Source organism: Pseudonaja textilis, chromosome 16, assembly GCF_049901715.1.
Source record: "Pseudonaja textilis isolate UNSWEBS1 chromosome 16, rPseTex1.2, whole genome shotgun sequence".
In the NCBI taxonomy this organism is placed as follows: domain Eukaryota; kingdom Metazoa; phylum Chordata; class Lepidosauria; order Squamata; family Elapidae; genus Pseudonaja; species Pseudonaja textilis.
The window spans coordinates 8,626,059-8,644,630 of record NC_142005.1 but is presented as its reverse complement, the minus strand read 5'-3'; the positions used below and the strand labels follow the sequence as shown (position 1 = coordinate 8,644,630).

The following is an 18,572-nucleotide window of genomic DNA, read 5'->3' as shown; positions in this document are numbered from 1 at the left end:
TCAGTGCCGTCGTAATGTCCAACGGTCGCTAAACGGATCATTGTGAATCAAGGAGTACCTGCAGTTTTTAAAAAGGGATGGGGTTTAGGATTATGGGTAAAGTTGGAGTTAGAGTTGGGGTTGGGGTTAGGGTTAGTGTTAGAATAAGAGTTAGGGTTGAGGTTAGAGTTAGCGGTGGGGTTAGGGTTAGAGTGGGGGTTAGGGCTGGGAGTAAGGTTGGGTTTGGGGTTAGGGATTAGGAGTGCTGGCACGATTCAGAAGGCGCAAAAGTGGGAAGTTTTTGGCGCGGGGCCAATTAGCCTCTCGCGTTGACATCCCTTCACTCCGCTTTCTTCTCCAGGTGCGTTACACTCAGTTGGTTCGCAAGAAGCAGAAAACCCAACACCGTTGCATGGGCCGCGTGGGGCGTGCGGGCTCCCGACGCTCGGGCTACGCCTTCTCCCACCAGGAAGGTTTTGGGGAGCTCATCACTTCCGGCAAGAACATGCGGCTCAGCTCGCTGGCCCTTTCCAGCTTCAGCGGCCGCCCCAGCACCAGCTGGATCGAGACGCTGCGGAAGAAGAAAAACAGCGGCGGCGGTGGCAGCGAGCCCAGCGTGCCCGATAAGGCGGTGAAAGTATGACACAACACCAGGGGAGCATCATAGACGATGGATGGACCCGTGTGTTAAAGATCTCGATCCGCCGTGAGGATGTGAGAAAGGGGGCTCGCTAAACGGGAGCAGATCGGTCTTCGTAGCCATGGCCGAGAACTCAGAACCGTGGCTTGAAGTCTAAAGCTATCACCATGTAACCAAATCACGTAGCACCCACGCCTTCCCCAAATTCAAGCTGCCGGTGTATTTGAGGTAGCTCGCTCTAGCTGGTCAGCGAAGGTGGGACATTTAAGTGTTCCTCTACTCGGACAGAAAACCCTTCAAGGGTTTGCGCTCTATTTTTGAACCCAGGGATAACTCCTCGTTCAGGTAACGTGACATCATTTCTCCAAAGTATTACAAATCAAGAAAATTGGGGAGTGTAAGATGAAGGTTAGGACTGTGGGAGATGTAGGAGCCCTCCTACTACAACCCTGTAGCCTTTGCTTTGGGTTTGCCATTTTTTTTAACCCCGGGAGAGAGCGCGGGAGAGAGAAAATAATCTCACAAACGCCTCTCGTTTACAAAAGAGCAAGGATTCTCCTACTCCTCGTCTGGATGTCCAGCTGGCATTTGAAAGACACCGGGTCAAATACTCCCAGGAGCAGCCAACGAGGCCCGCCTTACTATAAAAGCATTTGGCATCCAATACTCAGGTTGAAGAAAAGAGTCGCTCTGCGGCGACGTCCAAATCTTGGCACATGGAAACGTGGCTCTTTTCGGTTTAAAGACAAGAGGACCGAGTGCTTTCAGACTTACAAGAGGGGCGCTCCACCCCAAAATCTTCCAAGGAGAGTTCAGGATTTGCACCACGTCTGCCCGGGCATCCCTCGGAGGCTTTGGATCTCCCGTACGAGGGGAGAAAGTAAAGAGATTTTATTTTTGTATTATCATGTCGGACTTTTCGATTGCAAAGAGTTTCTTCCTTGACCTTCTTGGCCCTCACTTCCCGTGTCCCATGAACTCGTGGAAAACAGGGACCACCAAATCGGGCCAGAGTAAACCAAGAGTAACATTGCGAAAGAGTACCGGTTGCAAAAAAACACCTCATTTCTTCCTGCGGTCAAACTTGTCGAGATCTGTACAGCTTCCACTTCCTTCCGAAGAAACAGTTCACCTTCTTGGGATCTGTCTCGGTCTGCAGAGACCCGCGAAGATATCCTGCTACATCCTTAACTGCAGATCGATGGAGCAGACTCTCGCCAGATCCCTTAAAGCCATGCTATCCTGTTGGGGTAGACAATTCGTCCAGAAATGGGCACGACCGTTACGAGACAAAGGATAACCGATTCTGCAGAACCTCCACAGTGGTTTTCTTCGTCCAAATGCAGAATTGGGAGGGGGGTGGGGCCACTGAGATCTATTTTTTGGGGGGGGGAAACCCTTTGCAAATCTACCCTGTTGCCTTGAAGTAAGACATCTTCTCCGTAGCCAAATACGGTGGGACAAGTTTTCCACATCCCCAGAAACAGAGGGGTAATTGGAGCGCGTCAACCAACCGGTACCGACAGAGTTCCCAGCGCATCCACGTTTTAATTGGTACAGTGACTAAGCTGGTTAAAAAAGCGACAGTCCCAAGAGATCATTGGGAGGAGGAGGAAACTGGCAAGTTTGGGATTGTCCGAGCTCTTCCGTTGCTCCACTTGCAAAATTTACACCACTGACGAGATTGAACCAATCTGAGATGGGCCATCCCACGAGCAAGGGGGACGTTGCTTGGTTCTTTCGACTTCGATACCAAAGAGGACATGTTTTGTCCGCGTGGGAGAGGTGCGGGATAAATCCAATTTGGGCACAGCCTCTCCGTTTTGGGGCAGAAGAGGGGGGGGCGTGAAACTGCCCCCGTGCCATGCAGAGATTAAGGAACATTCAGTATAATTTATTTTACATTTCTATACTGGGCAGAATTGTTATTGTTTTATGACTATAAAGAGAAATTGCCTTTTATGTAATAATAACAATAATGTGGTTTTTTTTTTTTCACCCCCCAGTGTTATGCCTTTATTAAGGCAGATCTCCTAAGGGATCTTGTTGGATGGGGCTGTCTGGGGCAGAGGTAGTCCTCAACTTACGGCCGTTTGTTTCTCAGTGGTTCGAAGTGACGGGAAAAAAGGGGATCTATGATCTGTTCTTGCAATCGTGACTGGTTACCCGTCGCAATTTGTGACTTTCCTAGCTGTCGTCCGACAAGCGAAATCGGTCGAGGAAACCAAATTTTGCTGGGTTGGCATGGGATTCACTTAATGACCCGTGACTTGCTTAACGACCGTGGTAAAAATGTTTTTTTTTAAAAAAAAAAACCCACATCCGGGCAGATGATGACTTGACATGCCTACTTAACGACAAAAAAAAAATCCAAACCCTATTGTGGTCGTAAGTCAAGGACTTACCTGTTCAGTATGTTTCTGTGTGTGTGGGAGGGGGGCCAACAATGAGTATCTCCCCCTCAATTCCTACTCCTCTTCATTTTTAAAGAAGGAATTTGCAGCAATGGAGAGAGAGATAGCTTTTAATACATTTGATGGTTTCCCTATTGCCACCACGAGGTCTAGAAACTTAAGTTGCCCTCTCTTAAGACGCTATCGGAGTAGAACTGGGGAGGGGATAACCTCAGATACTCGCCCAAAGTCAGATCGGGTGTACATTTTTTTTTTTTAAAATCCCATAACGCATCTTATCACTCTGGAAAACAGTGAAGGGACATGTGGGTGTGGCCAGGCTGTGGGAAAGCCCCGCCCCGCCCAGCTTGGCTCGCTCACTCGAGAGACCTAAAAGGCTAAACGACGCACCTGCAACCTCTTCCTTGGTGGCGCGTGGGGCTGTTTGCCGACATCGTCCCAGCTCCCCCTCCGGAGCCATCTACCGGCGGTCCTCGACTTAACGACCACGTCAAAGTTTCCAAGTTCCATTTAGTGACCGTTCAAAGTTACAACGGCCCTGGGGGGAAAAAGGAGAAGGGGGGCGCTTTTCACCCCAACGCGACCTTGGCCAGCATCTGCACGTTGGTCCCGTGCTCAAAACGGGCCACTGGCTTGTATTTATGACCATCACTCAGGCGATTCCCTTTTGCGTCCTTCTTAACAACGGCGGGGAGGGAAAAAAGCCAGACTCACAACCGGCTTCACTCACTTCACCGCAGCGACTCCCTTAACGGGGGGTGGTGGCAAACAAGGAGGCCAAACTCCCCAAGTGTCTCGCTTAGCGACGGGGCTCGGCTGTGGGTCGTAAGCCGAGGACTTCCCCGGCCAGATGTTTTGGCAAAAATGCTCGGGCCCTTGAAAACGACTCGTTTTGAAACAGAAAAGAGCTGAGAAACGGGGGGAGGAAAAAAAATAATAATAATTTTCTTTCGGCACAAGGCCGGCGTATTTTCCCCCCATCCACCCACCCATGCTCTGCCCTCCCCCTCCTGCCCCCCCACACCCCCCTCCCCTCCCCTTTCCAGCTCCACCCCATTGCTCAACCTCTCCACCTGCTTTCACAACACCCACCCGCCCCGAAAGGGACACTCGGCTAACTTCAACAGCCTCCGCTTGGCAGTTCCTCAAATGTTTCTCTGCAACCAGCAAAGGCTGACCGAGGGCTGGCAGGCGCCGGCAGGAGCCCTGGGGCCGCGGGGCATCGCCTTGGCATCATGGGGCTGGTTGGTGCCACCTTGATGGCCCACATCCTGGCATCCGCGGCCGGCTTCGCGGCCACCCCCTTGCCCTGCGAGCGGCCAGGTGAGACGGCTCGAGTTTGCGTTCTTGCTGGCGGTTTAAGGACGGGCGGTGGAGGTGCCAAGGCTTGCAAAACAAAGACTATTTTGTGTGTGTTTGTGTGTGCCAGGGTGTGTGTGTGTGTGTTTTCCCACCGAGTTTCAGGTTAGGGTCATTCAGGTGAGGGAGGCGGAGTTGGGTCTGTTTTCATCCCAGCTGCCAACCTGGGCACAATTTTTCTACGTTTCTTGGAGCTTCTGCCTTTGAAAGAAGAAGGGGAATTGGTTGGCGTGTTTGTGTCCGTGTGTGTGTGTGTGTTTGACTCTGAGGAACGGTGAGCAGGTATGCAAGAGAGAGGAAGAACAGAGAGAAGGGAAAGAAAGAGAGAGCCGTGAAGGAAAGAGGCCAGGAGAGAGGGGGAAAGAAGGGGAGGATGGAAAGAATGTCAGGAAGGGAGGAAAGAAGAAGAAAAACGGTAGGGGCGGAAGGAGGGAAAGGGAAGGAGGGAAAGGGAGGGTAGGGAAGGAGAGAGGAGAGGAAAGGAAAGAAGGAAGGGAAGAAGAAGGGAAAGGAAAGGAAAAATAAGCGGAAAGGAAGGAGGAAGAGAGAAAGGAAGAAGGGAAAGGGAAGGAGAAGGAAAGACTAAATAGAGAAGGAAAGGAGGAAGAAAAAGGAAAGGAGGAAAGGAAGTAAATAGAGGAGAAGGAAAGGAAAGGAGGAAGAGGAAAGGAAGAAGGGAAGGAGAAGGAAAGAAAGTAAATGGAAAGGTGGAAGAGAAAGGGAAGGGAAAGGAAAGGGGGAAGGGAAAAGAAGTAAATAGAGGAGAAAGAAAGGAAAGAAACAAGAAAGAAAAAGGAAGGAAAGAGGTAAAGAAGAGAGAAGGAAAGAAAGGATTAGTAAATGGTGGTCATTTCTAATCTGCCCCACACTGCAGGGCCGTTGTGAACGTCCAAAACAGCCGTAACTTCCGTCCACGAAGGCCTCGAGGCTGCGGGAAAGTTTTAAAAAAGACGAAATCTAGACAGGAAAAATGGGGGGAGGGGGACACCCCCTTTTTCTTCCTTTCTCTGGAACAAAACGGGGCCCCTCTTGTTTTTGTGCAGGCAGAGAAGAAGAAATAGGAACCGAAGCAGCAATAAATAGTTTTTTTAAGCGAAAAGTTGTTGTAGCAGGGGAAAAAAAAAGGATGATTCAGAACTTCTGTTTTCTTTCACTTTTTCTACTGTAAATGTTGGCGCCGGATTTCCACCACGGTGGCTCTTTTTTTCCTTCTCCCTTCCCCCATCTCTGCCTTTTTCCCCCTAATTTGGGGTGCCAAAGGAGTCCCAGCAAGAGCCCCCACCACCACCACCACCACCAAGACAAGAAAATATTAGTGGTGCATGCAGGAAAAATAAAATTTTTTCTTCCCCTCCTCTTTACATTATCCTTTTCGTTTGTTAATATAAAAGACACACACACAAAAAAAAAAAGCACAAGCAAATAATAGGAGAGACAAGGGAGGAAAAAAAAAGGAAGGGGAAAATCTAGAAAAGAAAGGAAAAAGAAAGACAAAACGGACTTTTTGGTGGAGTGGAATAAGATCATAACCTCCAACCTTGTTTTTTTTTTTTTTTAACTTTTGCAAACTTGCCATTTCTGTAACAACAACCCGACGTAATTGGTAAAACCCACAATCAAAGTTTTGTGTTTTTTTTCCCCACACTTCGAGCACAACATCCAGCAACAAAAAATAATTGTGTGGGTTTTTTTCCCCCCTTTGTTCAAAGCAGTTTTTCGCTGCTAACGGGAAAAAAAAATCTGAATTTCCCACAATCCGGCACAACACCCTATCCCATGATCCATTAATCCAGGATTTATCTGGGCGGGAAGGTGGGGGGCTTTATCATTCCCCCCCATTGGGGAGGGGGACTGGCTTACCCCCACACTTTTTTTCAACTGGGGGATTGGGAGGATGGAGAGGGGGTGGGTGTCTTCTGGAAGAAAGGAACGTGAGAGAATCAGGAAGGGAAAAAGGAAAGATCAGACGTCGAATGATCATTTGCAAGGGAGGATTTGCAATTTGGTGCTTCGGGGAAGCCAGGCTGGAAGTGTGATTTACTGTGTGAGATTGTGTTTGTGTGTGCTTGTTTGTGTTTGGGGGGGGGGATTGTGCACAGGAGGAGGGAAACTTGAAGACAGAACTGTACAGGCAGAGCCTCCAGGATTCTTTCAAATCTACCTTACTCCGTTGTCAAATCCCTGCAATTTGACTTCTCCTCTTATATGCCCAAACACGGTTAGCTCAAAGCGAGTTAAACAATACCGTGGTTGTTCCTGAGGAAGATTATTTCCTCCCAAATTCAAAAATCACCCCAGAATCTCTTCCTCTGGACTTTTCAGATTTAAATCCACCACTTAAAAACAACAGGAAGGGGAAGCCCAGAGCAGAAAGGTTGGGGGGAAGAAAAACAAACCCTCTTAGAGAGTTTTAATGTTCTTTTTCTTCTGTTTTCTTTTGCTTTTTTTCTTCCCGTCTTCTGCTAAACATTAACAAGGATTAGGAAAAGAGAGAGAGAGAGAGAGAGAAAGAGAGAGAGAGAGAGAGCTGGACCAGTGTTTTATAGATCACCTGATCTATAAATTGTGGAGAAGTTGTTGGAACTCAATTCCTGGAGGCTTTCAAGAAGAGATTGGATTGCCATTGGCCCGAAATGGTGTAGGGTCTCCCGCTTGGGGGTGGGGGGAGGGGGTTGGACTAGATGATCTACAAGGTCCCTTCCAACTCGGATTATCTGTTCTCATCTGTGATCTGATCTTCCCAGCTCAACTCTTAGAGGATTCTGGGAATATATATCTCTGGATGGAATTATCTTCTTTTATTTCCGCTCCTTCCGGATGGTGACAAGCATTAATTATTGTGCTGATTTTTTTGAAGAGAGCCATTCATCTTCTTAATTGTCGTATCTTCTCCTCCTCTTTCTCCTTTTTTCCTTCTCCGTTCTCTTCTTCCTTCTGTCTCCATCTTCTTCTTTTCCTTCTCCCTCCTCCTTTCTCCCTCCTCCTCCACTCCCTCCTCTGTCTCCATCTTCTCCTTCTTCTCTTTCTCCTTCTTTGCTTTCTCCTTCCTCCTCCCTTATCCCTCCTCCTCCTCTTCCTCCTCTGTCTCCATCTCCTCCTCCTTCTCCTTTCTTCCCTTCTCCATATAATTCCTTCTCCTCCTTCGCTTCCTCCGCTGTCTCCGTCTTCTCTTCCTTCTCCTCCTCCATCTCCTCCTCCTCTCTCCATCTTTTCCTTCTCCATCCTCCTTTCTCCCTCCTCCTCCTCCTCCTGTCTCCATCTTCTTTTCCTTCTCCTTCATCCTTTCTCCCTTCTCCTCCTCTTCTCTGTCTCCATCTCCTCTTCCTCATCCTTTCTTCCCTTCTCCATATAATTCCTTCTCCTTCTTCGCTTCCTCTGCTGTCTCCATCTTCTCTTCCTTCTCCTCCTCCTTTCTCCCTTCTTCCTCCTCTTCTCCTCTGTCTCCATCTTTTCCTCCTCTCTCCATCTTCTTTTCCTTCTCCTTCATCCTTTCTCCCTCCTCCTCCTCCTCTTCCTCCTATCATATACTCCTCCTCTTCTACTTTTCCTTCTCCATCCTCCTTTCTCCCTCCTCCTCCTCCTCCTGTCTCCATCTTCTTTTCCTTCTCCTTCATCCTTTCTCCCTTCTCCTCCTCTCCTCCTCTGTCTCCATCTTTTCCTCCTCTCTCCATCTTCTTTTCCTTCTCCATCCTCCTTTCTCCCTCCTCTTCTTCCTCCTATCATATATTCCTCCAGGTGTTCCCTCCCAAAATCCACTTAAGTCAGCCCCCTACCCTGTGGTTTCCCCACACTTCAGTCCAGCTCCAGGAAGTCCCCCTTAAGAGAAGGCCCCTGCCCTGGCCCCAGGGATGGACTAGAAGACCTCCCTTTCCCCCATCCCAGGGACGCAAGCAAGGGGATTAGCAGCCACCTGTGAATTCCTCCCGATTGGTTAACCTGATTCTTGGCTCTCCGCTGTTAACCTTTAATCAAATGCCAGATTTTGCAAAAAAAATAATAATTAAAATCTCGTATTTTCCTGCCGGGGTCGTCTTGCTTTTCCGCCAGCGACCTTTTTTCTAAATTGATTACCGCTCCACTGCCGGGAATCCAATACCACAAGCATGGGCTAAAATGGCTTTTCCTGAAATCTGATCCGGTTTGAGTTCAGATTCTCCCTGGCGGTGTGGAACAAATAGATCTCCGTTATAGAGCAAAGCACCTCAAATTAAGTTTCCACTGTCTGGTAGTCTGGTGTACAAACATTTGTTTAGGGACTATCCAAAGTTACAACAGTGGGGAGAAAAAAGGGATTTAGAGGTGCTTTTTTCCAGACTTACAACCGTCGTAGCCTCTCATGGACTGAAAAACAAATTCTTAAGCTCGTTGTGCCTCGTTTTGCCCCCTTTTCTCGTCACTGAGTGAATCCCTGCAATAAGTTAGGAGCACAGTTGGGAATCTTCAGCTTTGCAAAACCAGATCGCTGCGACGCTCGTCCTAAACACGACTCAGCTTGCCAAATGTCACGGGGTCCATTTTCAGACACAATGGACTCGTATTTATGACAAGCCAGGTCATTAAAAAAAGTGGGCAAAGCTCCCTTGGGAGCTGTCTCGCTTAAGCGACAGAAACGTTGAGCTCCGTTGTCTCGCGTCGAGGACTTCACCGCTATAAATCTTCGCATAAAAACCCTTTGCAAAATTTTTATTTTTCAGCAACTTGGTTTCGGTCCTTTTTTTTTGGCTTCTCAATCCCGGGTGTGAATTCTCCAATTTTTTTTCTTTTTTTTTTTTAAGTATACTTTAGAGTTTCTTTTTTAGCATTAGTTTCATTCAGTGTCACTTTTCTAGAAGCGAGACAGGTGGCCGGTCTATTTAGTAAATCAATATATAAATTGCAGTTAATTATGCAGTCATTTGGCACCCACGTTGCCCAAAATCAATCACGGCTTGAATGCCATATTGAGCAAGTGGCGGGGAGTTCCACAGGCCGCAATCTCCCATGTTTAAACAAAGCTTTCTAACCGAAGCTCTCTTTTTTTTTTTTAAAGAAAGGAAGAAATAACCGCATTAACAAAATTACCATTTACCCGTGTTTGTTTTCTGGCGATTCTAGGAATTGTTTGCGCTGCCTACTTAATGTGAACTTCAGTTTCTTTCCACACCAGCTGCCCCCCAACTCGAACCCGGCTCTTATGTGCCCCCTCCCCCCAGTTGCTATGGAGACACACTTAAAAAAACACACCCACACAACAATTTGTCAATATTTGTTTTTTGGGAGCCCTGCAACACTCAAACGTCAGAAAAAAGGAAGCTTACTAACCGGCCAATGTTAATTAAATCTATTAAATCTCTTGCTGCCTTCTGGGTGGAAAATGCTGAGAGAAAGCGCTACTTTTCAGCTTTGAGCCAGCCAGTGGAGAGGACCCTTCTGGAATTGACTCCATTCCGTGCTCCAAAACCCTTTCTTCCTTTTTCATTTTGTTAAAGTCTTTATTTTTATTTTCCTCTTGATACCTAGGAACTCTTTCGTTTGGTTTGATTCTGTGGTGGATAGAAACTGTTTTAAGTTGATGGGATTTTTTAAAAAATCGGTTTATTATTATTGTTATTATTATTATTGTTGTTGTTGTTGTCATTGTCATTATTTTTATCATTATCATTATTATTATCTAATTTACCGTTGCTGTCCAGACTCTGTTGGAATTGGGTGGCTGATAAATTCAGGAACCTAAATGAATTTTTAATTTCCCTTTAGGGTTCTCTCTCTTTTTCTGTTGGGGTTTGCTGATCCTCTGATAAATTACGAAAACTGTCAGTAAATCGCTGATCATGGAGACAGAAACAGGCCAACACTCCAATAAAGTAAAGTAAAGTAAAGTAATAAATAAAATAAAATAATAAAATAAAATAAAATAAAATATAAAATAATAAAATAAAATAAAAATAACAATAGAATAAAATAAAATAACAATACAATACAATAAAATAATAACGAAATAAATAAAATAAAATAATAAAAAAAAAAACCTTTACTTTTGCAACGCACAATGTCCAAAAATTAAAAAATAAATGCAATTTTTTGGGGGGGGGGTGGGGAGAGAAAGAGAAGCAAATGGCTTGTTCAAATAAAACAGGCCAGCTTCCTCCCCGTTGCCTTTGGACCCAACTTGCCCTCCGATAAAACTATTGATCGCACAGGGAAGTTTTCCCACTCAGCAAAAATGTTATCGCCTTGTGCAGAATCCCCAAGGTTGGGTTTTATATCCGTCTTGCTAACAGGGCTGGGAACTGGCCGGGGAGGGTTTTTTTTTTATGATGTTTTGAACTCAGGGCGGCTCTGCCTGGCTTTCAGCCTTCTTATCAATCTGTTATGAGGACAAAATATTCTAATATTTGTCTTCATGTTGTACGTCACCTCTAAAAGCGCTATTCTAGGTCATATTCCCTTCTCCCTTTCTTTCTCCATCCCCTGGTGTACATTTTCCTTCTCCTTTTCCTCTTGTTTTCCTCCTCCTTCTCCTTCACTTTCTTCTTCTTTCCCTTTTTTCTTTTCTTCCATTTTTATTTTTAATTCCATCTCCTCCCTCCTTCACTTTCTCCTTCCCTCTCTCCTTCTTTTTTCCTTCCTTCTTTCCTTCCTGTCCTCCCTCTTCCTCCTCTTCCGCTTCTTCCTCCCTCCCTCCTTTACTTCTTCCTTCCTTTCCTCCCTTCTCCTCTTCCACTCCTTCCTTCCTTTCCTCTTTCTCCTCATTCCTTCCATCCATCCTTCCTTCCTTCCATCCGTCCTTCAATCTGTCCATCCATCCATCCTTCCTTCCTTCCTCCCTCCTCCACTTTTTCCTTCCTCCCTTCTTCCTCCTTACTCCTCTTCCTCTTCCACTTCTTCCTCCCTCCTCCTCTCCTTCCTCTACTCCTTTCTTCCTTTCCTCTTTCTCCTCATTCCTTCCATCCATCCTTCTTTTCATCCTTCCTTCCTTCCTTCCTTCCTTCCTTCCTTCCTTCCTTCCTTCCTTCCTTCCTCCCTCCTCCACTTTTTCCTTCCTCCCTTCTTCCTCCTTACTCCTCTTCCTCTTCCACTTCTTCCTCCCTCCTCCTCTCCTTCCTCTACTCCTTTCTTCCTTTCCTCTTTCTCCTCATTCCTTCCATCCATCCTTCCTTCCATCCTTCCTTCCTTCCTCCCTCCTCCACTTTTTCCTTCCTCCCTTCTTCCTACCTACTCCTCTTCCACTTCTTCCTCCCCTCCTTCCTCTACTCCTTCCTTCCTTTCCTCTTTCTCCTCATTCCTTCCATCCATCCTTCCTTCCATCCATCCCTCCTCCCTCCCTCCTCCACATTTTCCTTTCTCTCTTCCTCCCTCCTCTTCTTCCTCTTCCATTTCTTCCTCCCTCTCTTCCCTCCTTCTTCTCCTTTCGATCTCCTTCCTTCTCCTTCTTCCTTCCTTCCATCCATCCCTCCTCCCTCCTCCACTTTTTCCTTCCTCCCTTCCCTCCCTTTTCTCCTTCTCCCCTCTTCCCTTTTATCTCCCTTTTCACTCATTTTTTTATTCCCTTTTATTCGGCAGCTCCCCCGGCTGGTGCCATCGTCGCCCTGCCGGGCACCAACGTAACCCTGCCGTGCCCGGAAGGGGAGCCAGTCAACCAGACCCTGTTGCGTTGGAAGTTTGAGAAAGAACCGGTCTCTTCCGCCATCCCTGCAGTGTGGGACACCTCCCAGGCCGGCCTTTTCCTTCCCTTCGTCCACCCCAACCATTCGGGCTCTTACAGCTGCTTCGAAGGGAGCCGAGTCCTTCGTAGCCACCGCTTGATCGTCGAAGGTAGGAGTTTCATTCCTCCTTGGGTTCTTTGCCTCGCTCCGGGGTTCCTGAGCGCGTGCAGAGTGCTTCGCGGGACCCTGACGGCTTCTCTCTCTCTTTTTCTTCCCCAGAGCCTCCTCAAATCCCAGACTTCACCTGTTTCCGCAGGAGTTTAGCCAAGGATATTCTCTGCGAGTGGAAGACATTTTCTCCCGTGTTGCCACGCACCAAAGCTACCCTCTGGATGCAAAGGTCTGTATGCGAGAGCCGCCGCTGCCCCACCTGCAAAAAACACGGGTCGTCCCTGGACTTACGACCGTTCCCTTTAGTGTCCCGTTTGAAGGGAGAACGACGCTTGAAAGGGGAAAAAAAAACTGGCTTCGTTCTTCACACTGAACCGCTTCCGGCTCCCCCCGCACCCGGGGCCACTGGATCAAAAATCCAGCCGCTTGCACCGCCAACTCATAGTTATGACGGTCGCTGTGTCGTTCAACCCCGCCCTCCGGGGGTCATGACCTCCCTGACAATGGGGGAAGCCGGATTCGTTTCACAACCTGTGGGGCTCATTTAGGAATCGCAGTTGATTCCCCGAACAAAGGTGGCAAGGGAAGTCCGTAAAATGGGGCCCAAATCCACTTAACTCGCTTAGCGACAGAAACGTCGGGCTCCCTTGTGGTCGTAAGTCAAGGACTTACCTGGAAGGCAAAAACATAAGGCTAAAGAGTCAGGACCCGGGTGTTTCTGCGGCCGCCAAGCAATCCTTCCCTTTGACTGAGCCTCTTCATTGCCCGGAGTCTAGGGCTGGTGGGTCTCTTGAGGTCATCCAGCCCAGCCCCCCATGAGAGGAGCAGGAAACCTAAGCTGGGCTTCTTTCTCGAGATGGCTTCTTTTTGAGAAGATCAATCAGGGCTGGTGGGAGGACTCCGACTCCCATCATCCCCCAGCCAGCCGCAGCTTCCATGCCTCCCCAAACAGGTTCACGGGAGGGAATGTCACGGAGCAACTATGCCGCTACTACAGCCGGTCCCGGAAGTTCTTCTGCCGCGTTCGAGGGCTGAACAACGAGGAACATGAGCTGCTGCTGGTGTCTGTCTGCGTGGCCAACCTGGCAGGGACGGCGCGGAGCCATAAATCCTTCCACACGGATATTTTGCGTGAGTGCGCTTGTCTCTACCCAACCCAGGTGCCATTAGAAGACAAAAGCCCCCAAGGGTATCTCCACCCAAGGAGCAATGCAATCTCTGTATCTATCTTTCTTATCTATTGTCTTCCTTCCTTCCTTCCTTCATCTTTATCATCTAATCTATCATCTATCTATCTATCTGTCTGTCTATATATCTATCATCTATCTAATATATTATTATTTATCTATCTATATCATATATATCATTATCTATCAATCTATCTTTATCTATCATCTATTTTTATCATCTATCATGTCTGTCTATCTATCTATCTATCTATCTATCTATCTATCTATCTATCATCTATCTACTCTATCTTCTATCATCTATCTATCATTCTCTCATCTATCTATCTATCTATCTATCTATCTATCTATCTATCTATCTATCTATCTACCTACCTACCTACCTACCTATCTATCTATCATTGATCTATCTTTATCTATCATCTATCTTTATCATCTGTGTCTATATATCTATCATCTATCTAATATATTATTATCTATCTATATCATCTATATCATTATCTATCAATCTATCTTTATCTATCATCTAACTATTTTTATCATCTATCATGTCTGTCTGTCTATCTATCTATCTATCTATCTATCTATCTATCTTTTATCTATCTTTATCTATCATCTATCTTTATCATCTGTGTCTATATATCTATCATCTATCTAATATATTATTATCTATCTATATCATCTATATCATTATCTATCAATCTATCTTTATCTATCATCTAACTATTTTTATCATCTATCATGTCTGTCTGTCTATCTATCTATCTATCTATCTATCTATCTATCTTTTATCTATCTTTATCTATCATCTATCTTTATCATCTGTGTCTATATATCTATCATCTATCTAATATATTATTATCTATCTATATCATCTATATCATTATCTATCAATCTATCTTTATCTATCATCTAACTATTTTTATCATCTATCATGTCTGTCTGTCTGTCTATCTATCTATCTATCTATCTATCTATCTATCTATCTATCTATCTTTTATCTATCTTTATCTATCATCTATCTTTATCATCTATATATCTATCATCTATCTAATATATTATTATCTATCTATATCATATATATCATTATCTATCAATCTATCTTTATCTATCATCTAACTATTTTTATCATCTATCATGTCTGTCTGTCTATCTATCTATCTATCTATCTATCTATCTATCTATCTATCTATCTTTTATCTATCTTTATCTATCATCTATCTTTATCATCTATATATCTATCATCTATCTAATATATTATTATCTATCTATATCATCTATATCATTATCTATCAATCTATCTTTACCTATCATCTTGTAAATGAGTTCTTATCTCTGGGTTTTGGGCAGCCTTGACGAACGACTTGGCAAGGCTCTTTCTTGTCGGCGCTAATTAGCGGAACAGAATTCGAGAATTCGTTATTAAACCTTAAAAGGTGTGTGTGTGGGGGGGCTGCTGCCTTGGTCTGTGTTTGCTCTTTGGGAGACCCGGTTGGGGCAGAAGACCCCCCTTCCAACCGCGTTCCCACCCTTTCTCCTTGCAGTGAAGCCAGACCCCCCGGCCAACGTGCAGGTCCACCCCGTGGAGAGGGAACCCCACAAACTCCACGTCACCTGGAAGAACCCCAGTTCCTGGGGCCCCAGGCATTACTACCTCCAGTTCCAGCTACGCTACCGGGTGAAAAACTCCAAAACCTTCTCCGAGGTGGGATTTCCTTCTTTCTTTCTTTCTTTTCCTTTCCTTTCCTTTCCTTTCCTTTCCTTTCCTTTCCTTTCCTTCCTTCCCTTTTTTCCTTGCTTCCTTCATTTCTTTTTTGCTTCCCTCCTTCTTTCCTTTCTGCTTCTTTCTTTCTTTCTTTCTTTCTTTCTTTCTTTCTTTCTTTCTTTCTTTCTTTTCCTTTCCTTTCCTTCCTTCCCTTTTTTCCTTGCTTCCTTTATTTCTTTTTGCTTCCCTCCTTCTTTCCTTTCTGCTTCTTTCTTTCTTTCTTTCTTTCTTTCTTTCTTTCTTTCTTTCTTTCTTTCTTTCTTTCTTTCTTTCTTTTCTTTTCTTTTCTTTTCTTTTCTTTTTCTCCCAGGGGATGGGAAGTGGGTGGGAGGTGTGTATGTGTGTGTGTGTGTGCGGAAAAACCCCTGTCTTGTTTGGGGTTCAGGGGTGAAAACAGCCCCCCAAAAAATATTAGAACCCCGCTATCATGTCCCCCCCGGTCCTTCTTTTCGTTAGACTCGACGTCCCCAGTTCCTGCAGCCGTTCTTCGTGTGTTTTAGTGCCCGGTCTTCTTCCGCTGACCAACTGAAGGATGCAAGTCTTTTTTTTCCTTCCTCCAGGTCCACCTCAACCACGGACTGACCTCCTACACCATTGTGGACGCCATACAGAATTCACCCCATATCATTCAGGTCCGGGGACGGGAAGAGTTTGACCATGGAAACTGGAGCGAGTGGAGCCGGGAAAACGTGGGCATCCCGTGGTCCGGTGGGTGGCCTTGCGACGCGTGGATCTCCTCTTTGAAGCGATGAAAATTAAAATTAAAATTAAAATTAAAATTAAATCCTTCCCTTCCCTTCCTTCCCTTCCTTCCTTCCTTCCTTCCTTCCTTCCTTCCTTCCTTCCCTTCCTTCCTTCTTTCCTTCCCTTCCTTTCCTTTCTTTTCTTCCCTTCCTTCCTTCCTTCCCTGTCTCTTTCTTTTGTTTTCTTCCCTTTTCTTCCTTCCATCCGTTTTCCTTCCTTATCTATTTCTCTCTTTTTCCTTCCTTCCTTCCTTCCTTCCTTCCTTCCTTCCTTCCTTCCTTCCTTCTTTTCTTCCCTTCCTTCCTTCCCTTCCCTTCTTTTCTTTCGTTCCTTCCTTCCTTCCTTCTTTTCTTCCCTTCCTTCCTTCCCTTCCTTTCTTTTCTTCCTTCCTTCGTTCCCTTCCCTTCTTTTCTTTCCTTCCTTCCTTCCTTCCTTCCTTTCTTTTCTTTTCTTTTCTTTTCTTTTCTTTTCTTTTCTTTTCTTTTCTTTTCTTTTCTTCCTTCCTTCCTTCCCTTCCTTTCTTTTCTTTTCTTTTCTTTTCTTTTCTTCTCTTTTCTTCCTTCCTTCCTTCCTTCCTTCCTTCCTTCCTTCCTTCCTTCCTTCCTTCCATGTGAAAATTAAGCAAATTGACAAAACAAACAAGCAACAAACAACAAAAAAAGCAGCCTCTTTGTGTCTTAATTTTCTCCCCGCTGCAAAAGGCCTGATTAATTTTTTTAGCAAAATCAGAGAAAATTAAGAGCAGGGAGAGAATCGCTCCTTAAGTTTCTTAGGAAAGTGTTATTGTTATTGTTATTAAAAGTTTTTTTTGGGGGGTGGGGAAGCCAGATTGAGGAAAGGGGGCAGAGTCCTTTGCAGGAGGGATTATTTGCAGCAACCCCAGAATGGATGAGGCTCTTTTAACCCTCTGAATGCCGTTTGGATTATCCTTCAACCTCCCATCACCCCAAATTGGCAATCTGTTCATTTTCCTTTCTTATTCTTTCACTTTCCAGAGTCTCCAGATTTTAAGCCAGAAACAACCGATTGCACTTTGAAGGTAAGTAAGGCAGCCCTGGGGCCATTTTTCTTTTTTGTTTTTTGTTTTACAGAGGAGGAAAATGGCCAGAAAAAAAGGAAGGAAGGAAGGAAGGAAGGAAGGAAGGAAGGAAGGAAGGAAGGAAGGAAGGAAGGAAGGAAGGAAGGAAAACTAGAAAGAGAAAGGAGGGAGGAAGGGAGGGAGGGAGAAAGGATGGAAGAAAGAAAGAAAGAAAGAAAGAAAGAAAGAAAGAAAGAAAGAAAGAAAGAAAGAAAGAAAGAAAGAAAGAAAGAAAGAAAGAAAGAAAAATATATAGAACAAAAAGGGAGGCTTAACATCTGCAAGAAAGGAAGGAAGGAAAAAATAGAAAGAGAAGGAAGGAAAGAAGGAAGGAAGGAAAAAATAGAAAGAGGAGGAAGGAAATTGGAAATAAAAGGAAGGAAGATGGAAGGAAGGAAGGAAGGAAGGAAGGAAGGAAGGAAGGAAGGAAGGAAGGAAGGAAGGAAAAACTAGAAAGAGAAAAGAGGGACGAAGGGAGGGAGTGAGAAAGGATGGAAGAAAGAAAGAAAAATATCTAGAAGGAGAAAAGGTATAAAATCTGCAAGGAAGGAAGGAAAGAAAAAAATAGAAAGAGAGGGAAAGAAAGAAGGAAGGAAATGAGAAATATGAAAAGACTAGAAAAAGGACAGAGCAAAGGAAGGAAAGAAGTAAGGAAAAAATAGAAAGAGATGGAAGGAAAGAAGGAAGGAAGGAAAAAATAGAAAGAGAAGGAAGGAGATTGGAAAGAAAGAAAGAAAGAAAGAAAGAAAGAAAGAATCCAGAGGGAAAAAAGGAAAACCTCCGATCTGCCACCAACCTTCCATCTCCTCATAGTTTTTTGTTTTTTTTCCCCCTTCCCTTCATCATTTTCTTTTCTTTTTCTCAAAAGAGGAAGCGGGGTTTCTTCGGGGCCCGAGCCAGATGTCCGGGGCTGTCCCTGAAGCGAAAAACAGTTGATGCGTCCCCTGCCCTCCTTCCGTTTTCAAACTCATTTGAATTTCTCTTCCCCCTTTCTTTCTTTCTTTATTTTTTTTCCCTCCCCCTTTCCGAAAGCAAGCAAGGCCGATTTTTATTTCCCCCCCTGCTACCTCAAGGTTGCCCCCGCCCTCCACGTCGTCGTTGTCGTAACTCAAGGACCGTCTCTCTCTCTATGCCAATCCTCCTCCTCCTCCTCTCTTTTGCAGGTCTCCTTCGATCTGAATTTCTCCAGCACCTTCACACCTACCGTCTCCGCCTCCTCCGGCTACCCCGAGAAGCCCTCGGTGAGTGGGAGGAGGAGGAAGGGGGGACTTTCTTGGGAGGGGGTCCCCAACGGAAACACATACCCCCCTCAATTTTGCAAGCCCCGCCCAAAAGAACCCTTGGTCAGGATTCCTGCAATCACCCCAAATTAAATCACGAGTCTCGAGCCAAACTTCCAAAACTTCCAAAGGGTTTTATTGGGAGTCAACGTGCTGGCATGACCTGGGTGTAGCCGACTCTACGGACACAGCATTCACATTGTCTCCCTTGACCCTGGTTTTTCCCCCACCCCCTCCCCAACCCCTGGGGGTATCCTAATTCATATCCTTCAATGGGACACCTCCATAGCCCAGAGTCATCCATCATGCTCCCCCCGTTAGGATTTTGCC

The 18,572-nt window shown here is 45.6% G+C and overlaps 3 protein-coding genes across 3 annotated transcripts in view; 2 read left to right on the top strand and 1 right to left on the bottom strand.

The window, feature by feature from the left end:
* ATP8B2 (ATPase phospholipid transporting 8B2) overlaps positions 1-2,581 on the top strand; it is a 49,822-nt gene extending 47,241 nt beyond the window's left edge. Inside the window, 1 exon segment of the mRNA XM_087913931.1 lies at positions 341-2,581. Within this exon segment, the coding sequence (XP_087770057.1) occupies positions 341-622 (282 nt within the window). The 3' untranslated portion in view covers positions 623-2,581.
* A 1,564-nt stretch (positions 2,582-4,145) lies between these two features.
* IL6R (interleukin 6 receptor) lies at positions 4,146-18,478 on the top strand. Its single transcript, XM_087913923.1, has 8 exons — positions 4,146-4,356; positions 11,935-12,186; positions 12,297-12,417; positions 13,141-13,319; positions 14,920-15,080; positions 15,701-15,848; positions 16,880-16,923; positions 18,126-18,478. Exons 1-8 carry the CDS (start codon positions 4,269-4,271, stop codon positions 18,333-18,335), a joined length of 1,203 nt encoding a protein of 400 aa, XP_087770049.1. The 5' UTR covers positions 4,146-4,268; the 3' UTR covers positions 18,336-18,478.
* Positions 11,992-18,572, bottom strand: part of PMVK (phosphomevalonate kinase) — a 152,663-nt gene continuing 146,082 nt past the window's right edge. The window contains exon 6 of the transcript XR_015739685.1: positions 11,992-12,005. The gene's annotated coding sequence lies outside the window, so the exon portion shown is untranslated. The remainder of the gene's footprint in view (positions 12,006-18,572) is intronic.